Below are 25,042 nucleotides of genomic sequence, written 5' to 3' on the forward strand. Positions count from 1 at the left end.
GTCATCTGGGCCAGACCTGACCTGCTGGAGGTTGAGGCTGGGATGAGGGAGTGGGGCTTCAGAAGGAGAAAAGCAGCAGTCAGACCTGGGGTGGCAGGAGCAGGCCAGGAAGCAGGGCAGACACAGGAAAGGGCAGGTAGAGTGAGGGTGTTGGGTGCAGCAGAAAACGAGGAGAAATAGGCTCAGTAGGTCCAGAAGAATCCACATTTGATGTGGCTGGTGGAACCCAGGGAAGCTTTAGAGGTTTTGAGCAGGGGAGTTGGCATGACAAAAGCAGTATTTCAGAGAGATTGGGCAGCAAGGAAGGCTGAGGAGAGGCTGCCTGGCCAGGATGGCACGGCCAGAAACCCACAGTCAGGGCAGAACTGCATGTAGCCAGTGGAGGTGATACAGAACAGAAAGGACAAATCTGAGGTCCGTATCCAAGTGTGCAGGACTTCAGCGGTGCTGGGCAGGGCCAGGGCTGCAGGACAGGGAAGAATCTCTGGAAAGTTCTATAAACTAAAAGCAGTCTAGCCTGGACAAGATCTGGACCTTGGTGATCAGGAGAACAGGCAAAGGCAGGGAACTTGAAAATAGGAGCTACTGGGGAATGAATGCACACCTGGGAAGGTGAGCATGGTTTGGGGAGTCACGTCAAGGTGAAGGTGGCAAGACATGGGGTGGTCAGCTGGAGGCTCAGGAGCCCGGGATGAGGGACGGGGGTGGGAGCTGAGCGGTGGAGGTGTTGCGGCAACCTTGCTCCCAGAGGCGAGAGGGAGCAGGAAGAGGAAGAACCAGGGATGCCTTTGTGCGGCGCAGGAGGAGGGGGGGGAGCCAGACAGACACAGGAGCAGAAGAGTCTCAGGACCACTTGAGGGGGTGGCCCAGCACCTGGTGCCAGCTAGAGAGTGAGGGCGTGGGGGCAGCTGGGATGAAAGGCTCCAGGTGAAAGAATGCCTGAGCGAGCCTGGCAGAGTGGTGTGGGTGGTGGGCTGCGGGGGGCACAGGTGGAGGCTGCCCACTTGGGATTCAGCTGGGCCTCTCAGAGCAGGCAGGCCCAGGAGGAGATGCAGAAAGGGGCCAAGTCCGGACCCCATTGTGGGCTGATGTGACCTATGCCCTCTGCAGTGTGGCCCCAGCCCCTCTCCCTGCTTCTCTCCCATCTCCTCCCCGACTGGTTCTAACTTGTCTCAGTTCCTTAAGGTTGGCCTGCTTTCCCTGTCTCCTGGGCCACCACCCCCTACGAGGAATGGCACTCCCCTCCTCACCCCACTGCTCTGGCCCCCACTCAGCCTCCTATGACCGCCCCATTTCTCTCCAGCCTAGGTAGGGACCCCTGTTCAGTACCCCCTAGTACTCCATCCCCCCTTGAGACTGGGTGCTTTGTGAAGGAGGAACCTTGCCTGTCTTGTTCACAGTTAGAACTACTGGCACCCAGAAAGCCTGGGGCATGGTAGGTGCTCACTAAACATTTGATGACTGATTGAATGAGTCGCAGTTAATGCCCTCAACAACACCATCACTATTTACAGATGGGAAACCTGAGGCTCAGAGAAGTGCGGTAATTTGCCCAAGGCCACACAGAGTCTCAGGAGACATCCTGGATTCTAACCCAAGGTGTTGGCGCAACAGGTTCACCTGGAGTGCTTTTCTCCTGGTACCCTGAAGAACCGGGCGGTGTCCCAGGGAGACGGGAGCCTGCTAGCCCTGGGGATGACTCCAGCCCCACCATGCACACAGTGTTAGCCCCCTGAGTTTCAGGAGATGTTTTCCAGGGCCCTGCAGGTGACGCACAGGTGTGGAGGAGTCAGCCTGGGGAGGAGAGGGGACTGCCAGGCAGGTGGAAGGAGCTGTGACGACAGCATCTGCTTCCCCCCAGGAGCGGCTCCTGCTGTCTGTCCTGCCCCGTCACGTTGCCATGGAGATGAAAGCCGACATCAATGCCAAGCAGGAGGATATGATGTTCCATAAGATTTACATCCAGAAACATGACAACGTGAGGTAGGGGTGAGGCTGGGGGGAGGGAGGGCGGAGGTCCGAAGCCCAAAGGAGACGCATCCCCCCTCCCTCCCCTTCAAGGAGTCCCAGCCCAACAGGGCATCTGGTGGCTTTGGAGTGTTGTCTGGGGTGCCCCTGCACTGCCCCTCGAGGTCTGTTAAGTGAGCTGCGGCTTCAGGGAGAGGATACAGGAGGGAGGAGGAGGAAGGCCAAAGTGAGAACACGAACTCTTGGAAACTTCCAGCTGAACAAGGAGACAGAATGCCGACTTGGGGCTCACATGTCACCATCATCACCTCAGTGTTCAGCACCATCTAGCAGCCTCCACGCCTTCTAGACCAGGTGTGCCAGGCCTTGCCCGCCTTCCTGCTCGTCCTCCTTGAAAGCTCTGCGCGGCGGGGGCCCTTATCAGCATCCCTTGTTTAGAGACTGAGCTCAGAGAGGCTAAGACCCTTGCCCAAGGTCACTCACCCAGTAAAGCTGGGCTTCACCCAGGGGTCCACCCGAAAGCTCACACTCCTTTTACTGCACGTGGCTGCTTCCCTAGACAGAAGCTGTTGACAGCAGGAATGTGCAAACAGATGTAGATTAATAGAGTGCAAAATCTGCTTAAGAGTTCCCTGGGGACATGAAATGAAAGACACGGTGGCCTTCATCAGACATGGCCTCCTGGAGTACCCAGCAATACCCCCGTATGCCCAGAAAAGAAGCTGCAGTGTTTGCCTTCAACAGTTACTTTCTCCCAGGCAGGTCTTCCTAGGAGCCACAAGTCCTCTAAGGTTGGGGTAGAGAGAAACCTCTGGATAATGTAAATCATTGCACATGCATGCACGTACCCCCTGCACCCCCCCCCCCCACCACAAAGTAGATGTCCACTCAAGGTGAGCTGATGACAGCGGAGTGGGGAGGGCACTGTGTTTTCATGCAGGGCAGGCAGAATGGCCCAGTGCCCGTCTGCTTTGGAATCCATGGCTGTCAGTTCTACCCTTGGGTCCTCTAGCCATCTCCCAAGACAGACTCTAAGATTTGGGGAGAAAAATGGACCTGCATTGCACTTTGTCCTCAGTTTTGGGGTATCCCAAACCCCTGGAAGCCCATACATGCCCCACTGTCAGGCAGGGACAGTGCAGCCAGCAGCAGCTCCAGTCTCTCAGGAAGCAGGCTGCCCCTGGGCAGGTCTCCATGCCTGGAGGTGTCCTGAGGGGCTGCAGGCTCAGCCGAGCCAAGCTCAGAGAGGGAAGTGGGATCCAGGCCACAGGAGGCGGTGCTGGGCTGGTTTCCAGCTTCTCCTCACACCTGCCTCTGTCCTTATTGTGGAATAATCACCAGCAATAATGGTTAATACTTAGATAGAGTTTCTGTAACCCACTCACTATTCCAAGTGTTTTCATATTTTCACCCAGTTCCCACAGTAAAAATAAGAGGTTGGTACTGTTATTATCTCCATCTTGCAAGTAAGGAAACTGAGGCACAGAGATCAACTTGTCTAAGATCCCATAGCTGGTTAGGTGGAAGAGTTGCCCTCAGAAAACTTTAGGTAAAGATCAGAGTCTTTCCCTAAACTGACTACTGGACAGATGGTTTTCATATGCCCAGGAGAAAGGAGTTGGCAGGAGGAGTCTGTGGGATGGAGTTTAGGGGAGGTCCCAGGTCAAGAGGAAAGAGGTTTGGCTCCCAGCATGTGTGTGTGTGTGTGTAACAGGGGACCACCAGGGGCAAAATGGCAACCCCTAAAATCTTGGGGACTCCACCTTATGTCATGTAAAGAAGCAGTGTTCCCTATTAGCACAAACCCCAGGGGCCCAAGGTCCAGGTGGGAAGGGGTGACCCGCCAGGTGGCCCCAACACCCGCGAGCCCCTGAGCTCCCCTTGTCCCCGCCCCAGAATCATCTCACTTGGTCCCGTCTTCACCCCCTTGCTGGCTCTGGCACTGGTGCAGACAGAACATGGACAAAACGTGCCCTCCTCAAGGGCTCTTTGCACAGCAGAGCTTTCAGCAGATTTCAGTAGAAAATGAAGTGGAACACAAAGGAAATCCAGAAAATTCACTGCCCAGAAACAGTCTGGCATTCAAGGCACAGATTCTCAGCCTGGCTTGGCTAACACATCTGGCACATCTGGCCACCTCTGCCTCTTTGCCCAGTGCCCTCTGACCTCCACATGGCAGGCACCATCTACACCCATCCCTCTGCTATTGGCTCAGGGCCCCCAACACTCCAGCAAGGAGGTTTGGTCAGAGGCGCGACTTAGGCCCCCTCCACCACAGGGAGAGGCCCACCCTCGGGGTGTCATCCCCTCTCCAGTCCACATCCTCAGAGACCTCGTGAGCTGTGACTTTGAGTCAATAAAAGGACAGTACCCTAATCACAGAGTGGCTGAGAATCAGACCCCAGCCACAATGAGGATATTTATATTCTGGGACATGCTCAGGATCAATGAGAGCAATCAGGAATGAGATGAAAGGGGAGAAAAAGAAAGATGCCTTCGTTTTCATAGGGACAGACATAATTCTGACTCTGAAATTGCCAGGCTAGAGGTGGCTGGTACACACCAGAGGCTAGCTGTGAGCGATCATATGCAAACATCCCACAGAGGCTCCTTTCTGTGTTCCATTAGCATCCTGGGCACAGCTCCTGATAGAAACACAGTGCTTGCTCCAGCCTCTGCTTTTGGGTTGAACCTTTGGCTTGGTTGGGGGTTGAATAGTAGGTGGACAGTGACATCATAGTGTAGAAACATGCTGTGGGGCTGGGCTTGTGGTACAGTGATGAGGCCAGGGGATTGGGGTTAGGCAGCCCTGCATGTTGTCCCAGCCCTGCTATTTCCTGGCTATGTAATCAGGGCAAATTATAGGCACTGAGACACTCTGAACCTCAGTTTCCTCATCTACATAATAGGCTAGGAAGAATAGCTACTTAGTAGGGTTGTAAAGAGTAAATTAAGTAATGTGAGGTAAGCGCTTAGCACAATATCTGGCATAGAACAGGTGTTGGGTAATTGGGAGCAGCTACTATTGTGGTTAGTGTTATTATTATGATTATTATCACACTCCTATCAACAAAGAGGCCTGGGGATTCTAGCTGAAGAGTGGAACGGGGATGAGTCACACTGTCAATTCTCTGTGGAGTTGTAAAATTTACAGAGGGTGATGACATGCTGTTCTTCAACCCCAGTGAGAGCAAGGCCACAAGAAGAATAAATCAACTCTGCGGTGTGACAGTTTGGGTCTGCATCTGTGGAACGGGAAGAGACTAACGGGTAGGGGAGGGTTGGCCTGGCAGGGAGGGGTGACAGGTAGGTGCCCACCCCTCTGTGGCCTCATTCTCCCTGGCCCCAAGAAGAGCAGTTGCATAGCATACAATTCCAGGACTGCCAGGAGCCTGTGGGATGCTTTGGTGCTGAGCCACCACTGGCTAAGGGTTGAGGAAGGCTGGAGGCCACAGAACCCAGGGGGACCCCCTAGAGCACCCCCAGATGCCTCTCCTGTCTGACGTGTGCTGACAGATGGAGCTGTTGCAGCCCCTCTGGCCGGACAGGCCAGCTGGAGCTGGGGCCCACTGCTGGGAGTCAGGCCTGTGGCCTGAGGGCCCTCCTGCCTGTCCCCACCTCCCTGCCCAGGGACCTGCTCTTCCCGCAGCTGCAGTGCCAGCATCAGAATTGGGCTGTGCTGGCCCTACTGTTGGGACAAGGGCCTCTAGCACATGCTAGCAGAGGCTTCTCTGGGCTGGGGCTCCCAGGGCTCTGCCTTGGGGGAGGGGAGATCACAGTTAAAGGGCCGGGCAGCCGGAGAGGCATCATACCAGGGAGGGCACATCCCTGTAGGTCACAGTACAGGTCAGACACAGCCAGAACCCAGGTACCACTGAGCTACCCGGCCAGGAGGTCACCACTGCAGAACAAGATGAGTGTCTGTGCCGGGCAGACTGGATCAGGCCCTGCTCTGCCACTTACTAGCTGTGGGAACTTGGGCAAGTCACCTAGGTGAACCTCAGTTTTCTCATCTGTAGCACGAGCACAGTGATGTCTATTCACCCATCCATGCAGTGGATGTGTTATCTCTGCCTCCATTTGGTGGGGATCACCAGCTGTGCTCACAGACCCTCAGCCAGAGGCAATGGTCACAGTGGGAATTAATAGGGCCACTGCCTCTGACACTGGGAAGCTCTTGGGTTCAGGAAGTCACACTGAGCAGTGGATTCCTTAGTACATTGTAATATATCACAGGAGGATTCGGGGGAGGACTATATTCTTGAAAGGTGTAGATGGTACACAACTTACTGCTCAACTATTCTGCTACAATTGCAATCAAAGCCACAAAGGAGGGATCCTGTAAGAGGGGGCCCTGGAGCCCCTTGCAGGGGTGCTGGGAAGGTAAGTGAGGTGGCTATAAAAAGCCCCTGACCCAGGAGGTGGAGCAAACAAGAGTCAAGGGCACATAACCCAATACCCCAAAAGTTTCAGGGGCAGGGAACACCCCCAGCCAGGCCTGAGAAGGTACTGAAGGATTCCCTACTTCCATAAGGGTCTCTGTTGAATGAGGGTGGCCCCGCACCTGATTGCCTTGTCCCTACCCTGGACCCCCAGTAGGTTTTAAAGTTTGTAGGTGGTGAGGAGGGTCAGAGATCATTCCAGAGACTGCTCTCTGTGCACTTGGAGGGAAAGCTGCCTCCTCCAGGGGGCACTGGTCCTCTGCCGAAGACACCCATTCATCACAGAGCTCCATCTGTTTGGACCCTGGGAGGAGTTCAGGATGGCATGTGGGGGTCTTGGCTCACTGGCCTGAATCAGAGCCTCATTCTCAGGGACCCAGGAGTCCCGTGGGGCTGGAGCCAGGGGGCTGCTGATCCAGGTGTGGAAATGAGGTAACACCTGCCCCCATACTGGGACCGGTAAAGCAGCATCTGGGGAGGGCAACCCTCTCTTCCCCTCACCTCCTCCTTTCCTTCCCTCCCCAGTCTCTCCCAAGCCTCCCCATTGAAGGTTATCGTCTCCTCTCCCGTCTCCTGCAAGGACTTGGCTGTGTTCCCCAGGTTGCTCTGGCGTCTGGCTCAGTTATGGTGTGGTCCTGAATTACAATGACCTCGAGACAATGTCCAGGAGCTCAGATACCTGTGGATGGACTGGGCACCATGTGGGCAGAGAGGGAAAATGTTTACCTCCAGTCTTGCCCCCAGCCAACCGCCCACATGAGGAGTGGTCCATGAGTACCTGGCATTCCTGTCTCCAACCTAATATTAAGAAAAATATTCTGAACTCTATGTTCATACCAATTACAGGTATAAGTGGTCTTTATATTCATTCCACAAACATTTATGGAGCTGCTACTATGTGCCAGGCATGACTAGGAGTAGATGGAAAAGATGGGCGCTCGCCCTGCAGGGAATATCCAGCCCTGGTCAGTGAGGTGGGGCTGAGCCAGGTGCTGTGGGAACAGCAGCCAGACAACCCCACTGGCCCTGTTGTGGAAGCCACTGGGGTTGCATTTTCTCTTTTTAATTAATTAACTAACTAATTATTTTAGTTGTGGTAAAATATACATAGCATAAGATTTATCATTTTGACCATTTTTAAATGTACAGTTCAGAGGCATTGAATGCATTCACATTGCTGTGCAACCATCACCCCCCTCCAGCTCCAGAACTTTTCTCATCTTGCAAAACTGAAACTCTGTATCCATTAAACACTACCTCCTTCTTCCTCCCTCCCTCGAGCAGGTGGTAACCACCATTCCCAGTTCTGCCTGTGAAGCTGACAGCTGCAGATTCCTCATATAAGTAGAATTGTACAGGATTTGTCCTTTGGTGTCTGCCTTCTTTCACCTAAGATGTTTTAAAGTTCATCCTTGTTGTAGCATGTGTCAGATGTTTCTTCCTTTTTACGGCTGAATAATACTCCATTGTGTGTACAAACCACATTTTGTTTACCCATGCAGCCATTGATGGACACCTGGGACGCTTTCACTTTTTGACTGTCGAAAGTAGCACCAGCACCGGCGTGCATGGTGAACATGGGTGTGCAAATATCTCTGAGTCTCTGTTTTCAATTCTTTTGAGTATATACCTAGAAGTGGAATTTCTATATCATATGATAACTCTATTTTTAACTTTTTAAAGAACACCATCCCCTTTTCCATAGTGGTTCACGTTTTACCTTGCCACCAGCAGTGCACAAGAGTTCTGATTTCTCCGCATCCTTGCCTGAGGTTGGGTCTTGACAACAGACCTGAGTTTGTCCTGGGACACAGAATGGGGGTTGGTGGGGAATGGAACCACAAGCCAGCAAGGACTTAACTATTTTAGCTCTTTGGACTCAAAATGGGATGCTCAGGGAAGACAGGAAGAGAGAGAAGTCAGGGCAAAGAGACATTGACCTGTTGAACATGTGAGGCTATGTCCTCAAAACAACCGGAATGGGTTGTGATTTGTGATTCTGATTCTAACAAGAATTCAGACATAAGGATACCTCTGGGTGGGGTAGGTCGGAGAAAACATCAGGAAGATGGTAGGGTTAGATCAGTTCCAAAAGAAGAATGTGATCTGTTTTCAGCCTTTTAAAAATAAACATCTTTTTATACAAAGGATAGATGTTCTTTGTAGAAAAATTGGAAAATAAGAGCAGTATAGAAGAATAAAGCACACCGTATTCTCAGCATAGAGAGGGGGTGCAGTCCCTTCTCTGTTTGTGGACTGCTTCTTTGAGAAGCGTTTGCCCAGCTCTTCCAAGACTCTGTGAACAGAGGGATCAGGGGGTGAACTGGAGTCTGCAGGAGGCCCTGAGGCTGGCAGCATGGACTTCAGGACACACTTTGACTCAGAACCCCAGAAAGTGGTCCTGATGGACGAGCCAGTCGCAGGGCCCCTCCGCTTTCTGCAGGGAGGTGTCCAGTCTCTGTGAGAGCGGGGAGGGTAAATGTAAAGTGTCTGCTGCATTTTTGTCCCAGGGCTTAGTCTCCCTATTGGTGGAAATTGTGCAGATGACCAGTGTGTCTGGCGTCCTCTCATTGGCCTTCCCCTTTGCCTCAGTCACCTGTGCCCTCAGAAGGTCTCTGGCGGCCCAGTTCAGATGCTCTGCTTAACCGTTTTCCTGCCACCTCTTACAAAACACCCTGTCATCTGGTGTCCATTCTCAGCCGGATGCTGGTAAGACTGCACCTCATTGTGCTCGTCCAGTGCCTGGGAGTGACCCACTGCTCCTCTGACATTCCCTGCCACAAGGGGCATGGACCCAGGAGGCTCCCCAGGTATGGCTTGGAGCAAATGGATGGCATGCTGTAGGGGGCGGCCCATTGATCACAAAGAGAACCCTGGCCTGTGGCTGAGCCTCCCCAGACTACATGCTGGGCACCTCTAGGGCATTTCCTGCTTCCCTAAGACCTTCAGCTACTCCAAGATCCTGGGAGCTGGGCTGAGGCCTTGCCATATTCCTTTTCCATTCCCCCAGCCCCTGACTTCTGTTTGCCCAGGTCCCTGTTCCTTCTGCACCCATCTCCAGTGATGGTTTCCCTCTCTGCGTTCCTTGAGTTCCCTCTCCATGCAGTGCTGAGAAGTGCAGATCAGAGGAGCAGGCGCTGAGCACTGCCGGCTGCCCAGACCACTAGGAGAACTCATCCCCTGGGTATTCAGAGGTACTGCGGCACATGGCTCCCTGCCCAAGAGCAGGGTCTGACGCCCACAACTTCATCAAGTCCCAGGGCCTCTTGGCAGAGAGAGGGAGCAACAGTGAAGAAATGCGTTTAACCAAAATGCCTGTGGCAGGCTGAGCTGAAGCTGTGACAGAAAACTGCAGGGCCCACCATGGTAATTGGGATGAAGTGCCTGCTTGCTCCTGCCTCTAGAGTGATGGATGGCAGGCAATTAGGGAGGAGCACCCTGCCAGAGTGGACCTCACCCAGCTTCTGTGCGCCTGCCAGGAGGGCCTGACCGAGTGGCTGACACCAGCTCTCAAGTGGGAGCTAATCGATGGATTAGTACCTGGGTGCATTTCTGGGTCCAGCACTGGTTGTCAAGTGGCCTTCAGAATTACCACGGAGCAGATCAGGAAATCTTGGCCAGCATAACAGACAGTCTGCCATGGGGTAAACCTCATAAAACAGAGGAGGCTCTAGAAGTGACAGCCGCTAAAGCAGAATCCTCCCCCAGGGCAGCAGAGGAGGGTGACTTCGCCTCTGACAGGAGGTGCGGGAATGCCAGGTGGTGGGATTTCCATAAATGTGTAGGAGAGACTGCAGCGATCCAGGTTTGGGACCTCAGAGACCTCGTCTAGGCCTCCATGCCAGTTAGAAGTCCTTCTTTAGAAAGTCACCCTGGCTCGCTGGTTGCTCTGTTCCACCACCTGAAGGAAGGGGGCCCACAACCTGCCCCTCCCAGATTCCTCAGTAGCTGTTACAAGCCCCCGGAGAGGCCATGGAATACTAGATCCCCAGCAGACCCAAGGGGAGGCCAGGCTTTCTAAGCCATGCAGAGACCCCTCACACACCAGTGTTGTTTTTGATGACTCCTGGCCCAGACTCAGGAAGCTGCCCACGGCCTCCATAACCATTCCACCATTTGTCCTTTGAACGTTGCTGGAACACCTGCTGGGTGCCAGGCCCTGGGCCGGGGTGGGAGTAGAAGCTTTCTTGAGAAGGTGACATCTCCTGTCGCAGATGACATGCTTACAACCCCAGGAGGCCCAGTGGGGTCTAAGGGAGAGCTCCTGGAGTTACTGGTCCTGACTCTTAGTTGCTTTGAAGCTATGAATATTCTCTTCCATTCAACAAATATATATTAGGCCCTATTTGGGATTGAATTGCATTCCCCTGAAAGATTCGTTGAAGTCCTAACCTTTGGTACCCATGAATGGGACCTTATTTGGAAATAGGGTCTTTGCAGATAAAATCAGGTTAAGATGAGGTCATGCGGGAGTAGGGTGGGCCCCCAATTCAATGAAGTGATTCAATGAAGTGGTGTGCTTACAAAAGAGGAAAATGCCACGTGAGGGCACATGCCCAGGAGAATGCCATGTGAGGACAGAGGCGGAGACAGGCGTGACCCATCTGCAAGCCAAGGGATGCCAAGGATTGACAGCCACTGTCAGGAGCTAGGAAGAGGCAAGGAAGGATTCTACTCAGTCTCAGAGGGAGCGTGGCCCTGCCAACACCCTGATGGCATGCTTCTAGCCTCCAGACCATGAGAGAATAAGTTTCTGTTGTTTTAAGCCACCCAGTCTGTAGTATTTTGTCACAGCAGCCCTAGCAAACTAATATGGGCACCTACTGTGTGCCGATAGTGTGCTACGCGTGTGGGGCAATGGGGAAAGGGGAGGAGATAGAGCAGAGGGTAATGTTAATGTACATGGGACCTGGCCTCATTCATTCAGTCATTCAAATTGCAAATTTTACTGAGGCCAGACACAGTGTGCCAGACATTGTGTTCAGGCCTAGGAGGCAGTAGTCAATGAATAAACCAAATTCTCTCCCTCAAGGACTTTACATTCTATTCTATTCCAGACAGGAGCATAATAATAAAGGACAACAAGAATACGTAATGCATTAAATGGTGAAAAGTACAGTGTAAAAGAATACAGCAAGGAAAGGTTGTAGTTTAAATGGGGTTGGGGTCGGGGTAGAAGCTTTCTTGAGAAGGTGACATTTAAACTAGTACAGTGGTTCTCAACCTGGCTGCACATTAGAATCAGAGAAGTTTAAAATATAACAAAATCAGTAGCAGAGACCTTGGCCAATTAACTCAGAATCTCTGGGGGCGGGAGGGGCTCTGGGACTTCATATGAGAGCTCTCAGGTGTAGCGGGACACCAGGTCTGAGCTGCAGTCGGGGCAAGGGCTCTCTGAGGCCCAGTAGGGGCCCTGGTGGAGGAGAAAGATCAGAGACCTGCACAGCGAAAGGCAGGTAAGCTCCTGCGGGTGCAGGCTCAGAGGTCAGCAAAGCGCACCTGGGTCCCTGAGCCCCTGGTCCACACGCATCTGCCTCCAGTTTCTGGGGCACCCTGTCTATTCCTCCTCCCCTCTTCTCCCCAGCTTGGTGCCACGGGTTACCTTGCTCAGCAGCAGTCCCGTCTCTGCCAGGTCAGGGGATTTTTCCTTCCAACCACGAGGGTCTCAGCAGCCCCCAAAGCCGGGCTTCCGCTGGGCAGGCCCCAAGAGGCTGTCGGCTTTGCATGTGAAATACTGACCCTCACTGAATGTGTGTGTTCCTTCACTGTGGAGGAGCTGGTCTTGACCCCAGCTTCCCTTGGCTTTGATTTCCTGAGAGTTAAGGAAGAATTTCCAGAACTACTAAGTAACCATTGCTTTTACACAGGCAGCAGAGACCTTTTCTTTTTTCCTGAGGGAAGGTGGGGGGCTGCCTGAGAGACTGAGGGCCGGGCAAGTGGCACACGGGCCAGGACGGGCTTCTGCACCTATTTCCCAGGGAAACTACTTAGTTCAGCCTTTGGAGCTTCCCTCTCTTGCTTCTCTCCCCCCAGCATGCTGGCCACCCTACACTCCCCCAGGGTGGGTGCTGAGCCTGTCTGCCGGGTCAGACACCAGCATCAGAGCTTGATGGAGGCTGCCGACTCCCTCCCATCTTCTGAGCCCCCTGCCCCAGGGCTGCCCACTCTGCAGCAGCCCGCCTGGGGCTCTGAGTCCTGTGCCCGATGTGGGGCGGTGTGTCTCCACTCCAGTCCTCCTCCTCCCCTTTCTTTTCCACTCATCTGTCTTGTCTCTCCTTAGGCCCCCCCCACACCCCCATTCCAACCACTCTCTCTGGCTTTCCTCCTGCAGTTGTCTTTGCTGGTCAGGGCTGGGATCAGAGTGGCTGTCGGAGCTGGGATTCAAGGAAACAGCCCAGGGCTCGGGGCAGGGGGCTGCCCTGGGGGCTGTCTGGGAGGTGGCACAGCCTAGCCCAAGCCCTGAGATGTGCTTCCCAGTGGTGCAGCCTGTTTCCACCCCACCTCGTGTGAGCTGGGGGGCAGCTGCTGAGTGTGGCCCCTCCTGATGGAGTCCTGAACCTGCCCTTCCATGGCAGCCCACACATGCCCCTCTGCCTCCCTCTGCCCCATGTACAGTATTAGACCACTGAATTAGATTTTTCTTAATTTAAGATGGCTGTGGGGCCAAGAGATGGTATAATATTTATTGGCTCAGCTCCTGGACTGTGGAGCCAGGTTGCCTGTGTGGCCTTGGGCAGGTGCCTTGACCTCTCTGTGCTTCGGTTTTCTCACCTGTAAAAGTGGGTACTAATTTCGTAGGGCAGTTGTGAGGCTTAAATGAGTTAATACACATAAAACAGTGTCAGACTAAGGTTATATTATCATCTAGGTATGTTGAGGCCAACAGATCAGGAGACCATTAACATTGAAAAGATAGTCACAGTTCCCAAAAGAGGAGGGCCCGCCCCTCCACAGGGGCCACACGGGGAAGCACTGAGGTGGATCAGGGGGCAGAGTGAGGGGGAAACATGGGCAAGGAACTCTACTGAGGTTCCTGTGGGAAGGAACAGGGGAGGCCGGGTAAGCAGGCTGAGGACTGGCTGATGTGGATAATTTCAGTGGGCTCCGAGGCATATGGGCTGTCCAGGTTGTCTGGTACCTGGGGTGACCAGGACAGGCGAGTAGTGGCCTGGGTGTGGCAGCCTGATGGGGGTGGAGGCTCTGGACTCTAAGGTGAGCTTTGACCGTCTCTAGGACTGGATAGCCTGGGAGAGACAGGCTTGCAAGGGTCAGTAAGGCCCCAGATGTCAAACATCAGAATAAAAAGACATGCTTAATGCACCAACACATGTTTTCCAAATAAAATAACAAAATATGTTCAGTTATTCATTCTCAATTTAAAAAATGGGGGTGTCGGTTCTGGAGCCTGCAGTACAGTGGAAAGAGGACAGGCCCTGGGGGCAGAGCCTGCAAGCTGCTGTTTGGAGCTTCTTCCCTACGGCCCAGCCCTCATCGGTGAGTGGGGTCACCAGGCCTTCACTTCTAGAGGACCCAGTCAGCTGACATATTGGAAGCTCCCAGTCCTGTGCCTTGGCCACCAGGCACATCTCAGTGCATGAGAGTTACTACATTTTGGGGACCATTTTAGGGACCCTTACTCATGCTGGCCCTGGGGCCTCACCTCCAGTAGTCTGTTATGAAAGAAAAAGAAGACAGGTCTTAGGAGCATGAGCCACAGAAACACATAAAGATGTACAGTTCTCAACACAGGGTGTGGCTGCGGCACCGGCTGCGCACCCGGGGTGGGGCTGACCGAGCCACGAGGACAGGTGGGGACCTCCCACCGATGCTTTCTGGCTGCGTCTTCCTCTCTCTGCTCCTTGGGCCTCTTTAGTCTGTCCCTTCTAGAGGACTCCTTTGGGATGGAGGGCTTGGGGTTGGGAAGTGGGTGTGGGGACAGAAGGTGGGACCTTTGTATGGCCACTGTTCAAACTGGAAACACTTCAGAGCCGATGAATCAAAGGCCCATCCAGGCCCAGCGCCTTTGAGGGGGCTGCTCAGGAGTCACACAGGGCAGGCTGAGAGGTGACTGAGGAGGGGGCCTGCGATATCTGTGGCTCCCTCAGTCAGACACACCCTCCCAGGCCTCATGCACCCCTGACCCCCATTCCTCCTGGGTGGGAGTGAGGCCAGAGTGTGGGAGGACTAGATACAGCATCCAGCCAGCCTGAAGGGGCCAGTGTCCTTGGCTGTCCAGTTTTGGGCTCTCTTTGACCCCTCTCCAGTAGCCGTTTGGCGTGCCCCAGGACTCTTGCTGGCAGGCAACCCTCCCACAGCTGCAGGTGGTCCTGGCTATGTCCCCTGACCTTCTTCCCTCATGGGGGTCTCCCTCCTCCTGTCTCCCCAGCATCCTGTTTGCTGACATCGAGGGCTTCACTAGCCTGGCATCCCAGTGCACTGCCCAGGAGCTGGTCATGACCCTCAATGAGCTCTTTGCCCGCTTTGACAAGCTGGCTGCGGTGAGTCACCTGCCCACTATCCTCAGACACCCCATGTGCCTGAGCTGGGGATGGTTGGCCTGACCTGGGCTGCCTGCTGGAGGGAGGGTGCTGTGGCCAAGGACTGGCCAGAGCCCAGGAACAGGCACTGTGCCAGCGTGTGCCCTACTGGGCAGAGCCTGCTGTTGGGTGCTGGTGAGAGGCCCACAGGCTATGGCTACATGTCCTCACATGAGCCCTGGTCACACACACAGCTGGACATTCTTTCAGGGTGTCATGATCATGGGGGAGCAAGCTGGTGAGCCCTTCATCAGTGGAAGGGGAAGGTGGGGCCTGCAGGTAACACTGCCCAGCCCCCAAGGAATTTCTGTTTGGTGGGACAAATGAAGTGCCATAGGGCCACTTTCCTGGTGAGGTTGGCCAAAGTGATAAGAGAATGAGTCTGAATCCCACCTGGCCTGCAGACAGCTGCGTGCCACCCCCCAGACGCTTTGAAAAAAATGTCTCTTCAATGTTCAAATTGGAAGCAACACTGCAGGGCATGGAGTGGTAAATGGCCCTGCTTACACTCTGTTTCCTGTCTCTGCTTTTGTGGCTTTGCGTGACCCTCTGAGCTTTGTGGAGTCATCATAGGTCAGGGGCCACTTGCCACAATGTCCACCAGCATGTGGACATGTTCCCCCTGCCCCCAGGACAGCAAGCCAGATCGTTGATGAGAGGCCGGTGCCCGTCAGAGGTGGTACCAGGGCCTCTGAGGGCTCGCGCCTCACTGATGTTTCTATCACTGAACAAAGGGTGAGGTGAGCGTGTACATGCTGGGCCTCTGGGCATTGGCTGGGCCTTAATGAGTCCAGGCCACATGGACACTGAGTCCCATCATCCGAGCTTCATGAAGTAACTTCTGCCGATTCGGACAGCTCAGGATTGGTGATTAATGACATTCCATCTCAATCCCAATAAGGGATCAGACTTGGCCTGCCAGGGTGACCCTGCTCTGCTTGATTCTTTCCTGGGAGCAGCAGCAGGCAGGCACTGAGCTCTCTGGGTATCTCTGCCTTCACATACTTGCTGGTTCAGCAGAACTCTTTTCGATAAAAACCTCAGGCTGAGCGTCAGGCGAGCTTTGGTTAAATCTCATTTCTGCTTCAGTCTTCCGTAAAAGGAGGAGAGTCAGAAAACTGTTCAAACCCAAGAGTCGGCGTGTGCTCCAGGGGCTGGGAGTGGGATATGGGATGCTGACTCTCAACTCAGGGCCTTCCTTTTGCTGACAAGTCTGCCCTATTTGCTGCCACACTGACCAATCGCATTCTTGGGCCTCAGCAGTGGCCAGAAAAGTGAGTTCCTGAGTCTGGGAGGTTGCAACACCTCTCTGAGGGCTGCTCAGCCTGTCCTCCGTGCCACACTCCCCCCACTCCTGATAAGCCTGTCCTGGGGTTGGGGCCGTGTGTCGTGCAGGCACTGGGTCTGTGCTCACTGCCCTAAAAGGCAAGTTATTCCAGGCATGGGGTGAATCTGTTTGCTTTCTGTTTCTTCCCCTCCTACTTCTCTTTCCTACTATTTTTAATTTGTAAAATTAATTTGCTTTCCAGGAGAATCACTGTTTACGTATTAAGATCCTGGGGGATTGTTATTACTGCGTCTCAGGGCTGCCGGAAGCAAGGGCCGACCACGCCCACTGCTGTGTGGAGATGGGCATGGACATGATTGAGGCCATCTCGTAAGTGCCCGACTCCAGGGGGGCTGCCTGTCTTACTGGGACGCTGACTCCAGGGGGACTGCCTGTCTGCAAGGGGAACTGTCCCAGGGCCCACTTAACTGGCTGGCTGGCTGCCAGGTTGAACCAAGGGAGGCAGGGAAACGGTGAGGCCAAGCCACCTCCCAGGACCCCTGGCCATGCTGGAGGGTTGGTTTGTACCTCCAGGCTGGGAGCTTTCTCCTGGACTCCTTTTACCCACAGCAGCCTGGGAAGCTTTTCCCAGACATATGGGTCCTGTAGCAAGGGAGGGCTTTGCAGACTCCAGAGCAGCAGGAGGTGGACCCACCTCTCCAGGAGAGGAGGACAAGCTGGCCACCATGCTGTGCCCTGTGCTGTGTGCAGGCCTTGCACTCCAGGCCTTCTGTCATTCCACAGCTACTCAGCCAGGGCTAGAATCTACCAGCCCCATTTCTTCCCAGATGGGAGAGGTTAGACTCACAGGGTTTAACAGCTCACCAGCGTATTACTGCTAGGTAGGCCGATGCAAACGCAAGTGTTCCCAATTAAGAAAATCCAGCAAAAAGGATCTTTGGCCAATTCTTAGTCACTGCTGGCCTTAGAAGGAGCCCCAGTCATGAAAAGACATGGACAATCCAAGCTTACACACCACCCAGGGAGTGCATCAGGAAATGCATCCAGGTTTGGTAATTTCAAGCTTTGGGCAGGGGCAAAGGAAAAGCCACAGTGGGCAAGGTCAGAGGTCAGAGTAGCTGGCCAGGAAGGTGGTGGGGTCCATCCTGTTTGGCTCAGTTCCTTTTGGCAGTGTTTGCTGAGTGCCCCTGTGTGCCCGGGCTAACCACTGAGTCCCTTCCGTGGAGTCTGTTGAGGGAGAGAGGCTGGGACTCTCTCTGCTGGGATACCGGGCATGCCGAGTGGGTATGCCACCAGGTTCCTGAGTCTGGGAACTTGTGGCAATCTGCAGAGGGAGGGACCAGTGGGGAGTCCCGAGAGAGGCTTCATTAAAGAGGTGGCCCTGAAGTTAAGCCAGAAAGGTAGACTGGAGATATCATCAACCTAAGCAAGTGGCCAGAGGCATTGTGGGTGGAAGCCATAGCTCCAGTAAAGGAATCTGCAGAGTTGAGCCCAAGGACAAGCAAAATGATGGACAGCATAAATCTTGCCTGTGGTGGGTTGTCAGCCTTTTGCTAGTATGGCAGGGAGCAGGGCAAGAATCCACCTGCGGGTCCGGCCCGCCAGACCAAGTCAGACTGCTGGCCCCACAGCTGCCTGAGTGGCCCTTCCCCCAGGGCACCCACAGACCCTGGGCCCCAGACACGTGGCTTCATAGCTCCCATCCCACTCCCCCTTCCATGGAGGGCCCACCCATCTGGTGGGGACTCCCGGGTACGTGGTGCATGTGGAGGGGACTGGAGCTGTCTTCTAGCACAAGGGACACCTAGGCCCCATGCACCTGCCCAGGCTCCCCTGCTCTCCTGTGCAGGATATAGGGGAGTTTTCTCTTAAAACTCTGTTAACTACCTTTCTCCATGATCCCATTAATGAAGAGGCAGCAGTGTGGATAAATCCAAGTGTTATGTGGCTGTATCTTCCCTGTTTGGCTCAAGTTGGCATTTTTGGAACACAATTTAATTGACTGAGGGTAGCAATGGCCCGGGATGCCCTAACTGGGGGAGGCAGTGGGGCCCAGTCTTTGGTGCGTGGCGCTGCGCCACCTTGTGGCCAATATGGGAAAAAGCGTCTCACTGTACACAGCACCTGAGCACCAGGCCCCAGCCCCTGCCCACTGGGTTAAACAGTCTGCCTGGATTTGGGCAGCACCTGAGAGAAATGACTCTTTGACCCCTGCACCTTCTGTCGCACCCCGAATCCCTGCCTTCCAGCCTTGCCCCCACTCTGTGTGCCTGGCCCCTGATCCCCTCCCAGCCTTACCCCTGCTCCATCCCCAGGTTGGTCCGGGAGGTGACAGGGGTGAACGTGAACATGCGCGTGGGAATTCACAGCGGGCGAGTACACTGCGGTGTCCTTGGTCTCAGGAAGTGGCAATTCGACGTCTGGTCCAATGACGTCACGCTGGCCAACCACATGGAGGCTGGAGGCAAGGCAGGGTGAGTGAGAGTTCGGGCAGGGCAGGGCCCACACTGAGCCTCCCACCCAACCCTACCCAGGGTGACTGTCATGAAGAACAGGGCTGGGTGGTCTTGGGTGGGCAGCATTAAGTAGAAGTTCCTTTACCCCACACCACGGCAAGTTATAGGAAGCATCCTTTCAACCTTTGCCCAGAAGGTATTTACGTAAAACGCGTGGTTTGTTGTGAGATTGGTAGGTAGGGCAGAGTTCTTGAGGAGGGAGGAACCATGGATAATTTCCCAGGTAGCCAGGACATAAGGAGGTGCGATGTGAGCTGGACTGGACCCGTGGGCCAGATTCAGGCAGGTGAGGGAGGTGGAGCAGGGAGAGTGTGCCAGGCTGAGGGACTGGAGGCAGCGGGCACAGGTACAAGGAAGCACAGTAATCCCTGGACTGAAAGTAGAGCACAGGGCATTTAGGAACCAGTGGGAGAAACAGTGCCTACGTTCAGAAGGACATTCATGCCATGCTGGGGCGTTTGGACTCAGTCCTGATAGCAGGAGCTATTGCTCACTTCTGAGCAGGTTTACGAAGTTTGTGAGACCAGAGGCTGTGTTCTCCCGGCAGGCTAATAACATTCTATTATCATAATGACATATGATATGTTATGGTGTGGCTGTGGTACACATGAGCTGGGCAGGGGCCCACCTGAGCCATCTTGATGATATCAGCAGGATGCAGTATGTTGGGGTGGGGACCCAGGGGGACATTAGTCCTTGAGCCAGAGTTTGGGCCCTGGGATTTGAGGTGTGATGGAGTTGGCTGCAGTTGGGTTCTGCCTGGGAGCTGGAGTTCAGATTCATGTTTTCTGCACGACTCTCCCTGCTTCCCTCCCCACCTGCAGACGCATCCACATCACCAAGGCCACACTCAACTACCTGAATGGCGACTACGAGGTGGAGCCAGGCTGCGGGGGCGAGCGCAATGCCTACCTCAAGGAGCACAGTATCGAGACCTTCCTCGTCCTGAGCTGCACCCAGAAGCGGGTCGGGGAGCTGGCGCTGGGCCCCAAGGGCTTCATGTTTCGGGGGAGGGATCGTCTTGGGCCTGCTGCTTCCTTCTCTTATGCTACCCTTGAGTCCAGTGGTTAGTTCCCTGTGCAGTTATGGTTCCTGCATCTCAGAGAGGACACGAGAGTTCCAGAGGCCTCACAAACGATGGGACCAAAGAGGGAATGTTGTCACTTGCTTCTGTTGCAAAAGTGCAACAGGCATCAGATAGTTTAGGAACAATACAGCAGAAGGCCATGACGTGGGAATGAAGCATCAAGAAATCTGTCTGCCATGTATTTCATTTCCATTTCTGTCCTGCTCTGTTGCCAACTGCCGACTGGGTAGACGTTTGTCCTTCCTGCCACGTGTCTGTCTCTGCCTGCACCTGTGCATCTTTGTTTCTTAAACCTCTATCTCTTCCCCTTTTCACGTTCTAGTCTCTTTCTTTTTTCTCCTTTTGTCTCAGCCCACTCTTGCCCAAATATAAAACTGAATTATTAGCAGACTTCAGTGTTCTATTTTTAATAGTGTCATGTTCCGTGTTCTTAATTTTTAAAGCGAATGAAGAGAACATTTCAAATTTCTCCCTAGATTAAAATGCCTTTTACTTATGAAGGTTTCATTTGAGTTTATCTATTGGTCAGAACCCTTTGATAAAGAAAAGCTGCTCTGCTTCTTTCCTAAGAAGTTACCCTAAAGATAAAATTTAAGCTGTGAGGAAAGTTCAGAGGAAGTTTCGGATGATAGCAAAAGTAAATTTTTAAAGGTTGATAGGGCTCTTTGGGGCAGTTGTCCACCCTGGGCACCTCATCAGAGGGCGCCAGAGGGCCCCTCACCCTGCCACAGCAGCACACCAGGAGATGGTCCTGGCTGCAGGGACCTGTATCAGGCCCCTCCACAGGTGCCAGGAGAAGGGGTGGGGGTACTTAGACACTATGGGAGAGAGCCTAGCGACTTAACTGACACATTTAAAATGTGTTTTCTATTTGGCTAGAGTGTAAATGAACCGAAATCCTCCCAGGCCCTCCTCCCTGCCAGGTTCAAAGGCTTCCACCCCACCCGGGCTGCAGGCTCACCTCCACCCTGGGTTCCCAGGTTCGTGGTTATTTCAGGTTGACAAGTGAACCGGAAAGGATTAAATGGAGACAGACAGAAGTGATACCCCACCAGCCAGAGCAGTGGCAGCTGAAGCAGACTGGGCCCCCTCCCCTCTGCATCCCTGAGCTGACAGGCTCCCTTCTCAGGCCCAAGGAGGGAGTGGAGGAGGAGGCTGCTTCGGGTCCCCAAGGGCTTCTCCAGCCCTGTACCTTGAGCCCATTTGGATAGATGGATGACAGACAGACAGAGATCATGGGTTGTGTATCTGTAGAATGCTTGTCAGTCCCTGAGTCTCATTTTCTAGTCCCCAAACCTCCAGAAGCTGCCTTTTGGGCACAGGGCCTATCCTCTGGCCTGGCTCAGCTAGAAGTTGCCTACTTTGGAGAAGTGGAGTGGAGATTGGAATCCCAGATTTCCTCTCCCTCCGTCACCCCCAGGCACCTTGGACCCAGCCTCTGCCCCTGTGAGAATCCCGTGAGAACTGCAGATGGCCCCATGTCCCTTTGCTTTCTCACAAGGCCAGTTTCATCCTGTGTTGCTGCTCCAGTCTGGGCCAGCCAGGGCTGGCACTGGGGAGTGGGGAGGGATTTAGGATGCTTCCTTGGTGAGCTCTAGGGCCTTGGCAGACCTCTGGGCTCCAGGCTCTGCAAGGAAGAGGGGCAGCTGCTGCCCTTGCCAGGCACCTGGGAGGAATTAGAAACTCCCTCACTGGGCCCACCTGGTGGGCCCTGCCCTAAGGCTGATGCACCTGTGTTGCTCTCCCAGAAAGAAGAGAAGGCCATGATTGCCAAGATGAATCGCCAGAGAACCAACTCCATTGGGCACAACCCTCCACACTGGGGAGCTGAGCGCCCCTTCTACAACCACCTGGGTGGCAACCAGGTGTCCAAGGAGATGAAGCGGATGGTGAGTGGCTGGTGGGCAGTGTGAGGGCAGTGCTCCCAGGGCAGGGGCCCTCTGGGGTGTGAAGGCTGGGCCAGGCCCCTGGTGTTGCCCAAGGGAATCTGCAGAGGTGTAAAAGGAAATGCAAGAGGGGCTCACCCCAATGCTTGGCTAGGAGCTGGAGCGTCTGACTTCTGGTCCCGTGCTCTCTCCATGAACCCCACTGTCTCTTGGCCAAATTTGGCTTTGGAACAGAGCAGCAACACCCTTCCTGCCTCCCTCTCGGCAGAGCTCTCTGGCTCAGGCTGGAGGCTGGCCCATCTGACTGGGTCCAGAGTCCAGCCAGAGCATCCAGTGGCCTCTTGGCACTGTCCGGGAGGCCCCAGGGAGTAGAGTGGGCACCAGCTTGTCAGACACCCTTCCAGCACCAGCTGCATTTCCAGAGTGGTTGAAACACATCCTTTTGGCTCAGTTGCTCAGAAACCATCCCAGTGCTTTTGGCAAGTGCCAGGTGATGTCCCCTCTGCCCTCTGCACTGAGAATCAGCCCCGCTAACTCCCGCCTTTCAGGGTGGCATGCAGGCTGACTGGCAGGGGTGCTGCCCCTTCCATGCCAGGGGACCCTGCCTGCTTCAGGACACAGGCACCCCTAGCCATGCCTGCACACGCCAGAGTTGGGCTCATTCGGGGTGCGCTGCCTGGGAGCGCTCAGTGATGATAGAAGAGCTCTGAGGGTGGAGAGAGGAGGAAGAGGGATGACAAGACATCAGGTTACAGCAGCAGTGCTTTCTGTTTATCCGAGAGCTTGGCTTCTGCAGGGAGCACACCCCTCGCGGCTGCCTGGTTCCCAGGTGGCAGCTACGCACCCTGAGCGAAGGTTGGCTGGTAGAGAGGGTGCAGGAGTGGTATGTGTGTGGCCACTTAGCTGCCACAGAGCCAGGAGAGAATAAGGGGGTCGTCCCGACACTAGGGTCCCCATACTGGGGGTCTGTGGATCAGATGAGTAGGTTCAAGCTTCAGCAGCAGGGCTCAGAGAGAGCCTGCGGGAACCCAGCGGAGTCCGCAGACAGAACCAGGAGTCTGAGGAAGCAGACAGCATGGAACCCAGGCCCTTTCCTCTTTGCTAGCCAATGTGTAGCAGGTGGCAGAGGCTTAAGGAAAATGTACAGAAGAAAATGAATGGAGTCAAGACCTCCATTTTAACTTTTCATGGTAAAAAAAAAGCAACTTGTATGATACCAGGTCATGAGGGAGCAGAGTGGGAGGCCCAGCCTCCACCCAGGGCTATAAACTTGGACATCCACAGACCCCGTCCATGCCGCCTGGGGCTGCAGTCACCGCTGTCCCTCACGGGCCCTCCCCAGGGCAAAGAGCAGCTGGTGGGCAGCTGTTCTCACTCAGCCCTTTAATAATCTCCTGTGGACTCTACCACGTAGCAAGGATGGTGAGGAAGTGGGGTGGGGGCGGGATGGGCAGGGGACAGAGAAGAAGAGGAGAGAGCAAGAGGCCAGCAGGATGCTAAGAGGGAGACCTCGTTACGGTGGGAGGAGAGGACAGAGGGCGGGAGGGCTGCTAGAGGCGACGGAGCATGGGCCAGAAAAGACAGGCAGAGTGTGAGTGGTCGGGGGGAAGAGGGACCCCAGGCAGGAAAGGTGCCGGTGGAACTTTCTCAGTTTAAAGTCCTTGAAAGTTTTCCTTTCTTCAGTGAAATTTGTTGTAAGTGGACCCTAGTTATTTCTGAGTCTCAGAAGGCAGTTTGGACTATAAGCACTGGTTTGCAGATAAATTAATAATTGTCAGGACAAGGGACCTTGGAAGAATTAGCGGAGGGGCTGTGACTGGGGAAAGGACAGGCTGGGGAGGCAGCAGACTGATGCTGGCGAGGCTCCTGCCTGGTGTTAATTGCTTTGCCCGGTGAGGAGGGAAGGGAACACGCAGCAGATCGGGGTCTGGGGCACCTCTGTGAGCAGGCTGTGGGGGGAGAGGCTCCCCATCCCTCATCCCGGCTGGTGGTGTCTGGAGTGTTTGAGAAAGATATGCAAAAGGAGAGCCACCCTGACTTCCCCTGAAGATGGGGGTCGGGGTGGGGGGCGGCGGAAATTAGACATAGTGACTGAGAACAGTTGCAAAGGTACCAGCTTGTGGTCAGTGCTTTTATTTCTTTAAATCTTGCTCCAGCTTTTATTCGGCTTATAAACTGTGGTGATGAGCTGCATGCAGGGTGTCTGGGCATGAGTGTAGTGAAGGCTCTAAGGCCATTTATTTGTCAGAAGGTTGACAGGGAGAGCAGGCGTGACCCTGTTCATCTAACCAGGCCCAGGGCGACTCTGCATTCTCTGTGGGCAGCTGGCCAGGAAGATGGGCAGCCTCCCCAGGGCCGGTGTTCAAATGGGAGCCTGCACCTCAGTGTGGACAAGCCAGGGGGCCTCTGCTCCTGCTTTAGGTCCAAGGGAGAGGGCATGGAAACCAAACAGAACCCCTGAGCTGAGCTGCTCCCAGAAGTGCTGAGGCACATACTGCGGGCACCCACCTGAGGGTCCTCCAAGCTGAGCTGAGGACCGCTGTCCTCATGTCAGAGGACTCAAACCCTGTCCGCTGGGCTGTGTTCTTAATGACCCTCTGCCATGATTTATGCCAAAGTGTTTTCTGAGGGGTGTCCATTCACCCTGGCAACCTGATGCTGAGCTCACCACACCAACAGGGCACCCAGTGTGCTTAGAGTGGGCTTGGTCCCCAGCCCCAGCCCCAGCAGAAGACCACTGGGGTGCTGGAGAAAGTCAGAAATGAACTTATTAAAAACATGCCAGGTTGATTTTGGAGCTGGAGAGCCCAGTGTAGGCACAGGCAGCTCGGTTGTTCTCAGCGCCAGGGTGGAACTCTTGCCGGCTCCTGTGACAGAGTCAGCAGACCAGCACCTGCTGTGTCCCCTGGGGAGCTGGCCTGTCCAGGCTGTCTCCTGCCTGCTCAAGCCTGCGCTCCGAGGGGTCCCGGAAGCACCTGGCCCCAGACCGAACAGTCATCTGAGTGACGCCAACTCCTGCAGCCCGAGGCTGGGATGAAGTGGGCCGGGTCTTGCAGCCTGGAGGGAAGACCTGGCAATTCTCAGAGGACAAGGAGAAGGGCCTGGCTTGTCCAGAAGATGAGGCCAGGCAGCTTGGGAGGAGCTCAGAGCCCAAAGTTGGGACTTGAACCTGCTGCCTGGTGGCTGCGAAGCCCCTGGGAGGTCTTAGCTAGGGCAGAGAGCAGAGGCAGCACCTCGGGGCCCCGGGGCCCAGGCATCTATTTCAGTGCCAGGTGGCTCTGGCTCATGGACACCAACGCAAATCCTGCTTTTTGTATT

General features: G+C 54.5%; 1 protein-coding gene across 5 annotated transcripts in view; it reads left to right on the top strand.

Annotated features, from left to right (window-relative positions):
- Positions 1 to 25,042, top strand: part of ADCY5 (adenylate cyclase 5) — a 144,438-nt gene that overhangs the window by 82,227 nt on the left and 37,169 nt on the right. For 2 of the 5 annotated variants that reach the window (XM_037013047.2, XM_037013048.2), the window contains exons 3-8: positions 1,862 to 1,983; positions 14,797 to 14,908; positions 16,477 to 16,604; positions 18,485 to 18,709; positions 19,576 to 19,717; positions 21,587 to 21,727. In XM_037013047.2, the coding sequence (XP_036868942.1) occupies positions 1,862 to 1,983; positions 14,797 to 14,908; positions 16,477 to 16,604; positions 18,485 to 18,709; positions 19,576 to 19,717; positions 21,587 to 21,727 (870 nt within the window). The remainder of the gene's footprint in view (positions 1 to 1,861; positions 1,984 to 14,796; positions 14,909 to 16,476; positions 16,605 to 18,484; positions 18,710 to 19,575; positions 19,718 to 21,586; positions 21,728 to 25,042) is intronic. The other 3 variants (XM_037013049.2, XM_017659688.3, XM_037013051.2) reach the window with 2 other exon arrangements.

This window comes from Manis javanica, chromosome 3 (genome assembly GCF_040802235.1).
Source record: "Manis javanica isolate MJ-LG chromosome 3, MJ_LKY, whole genome shotgun sequence".
NCBI lineage: Eukaryota > Metazoa > Chordata > Mammalia > Pholidota > Manidae > Manis > Manis javanica.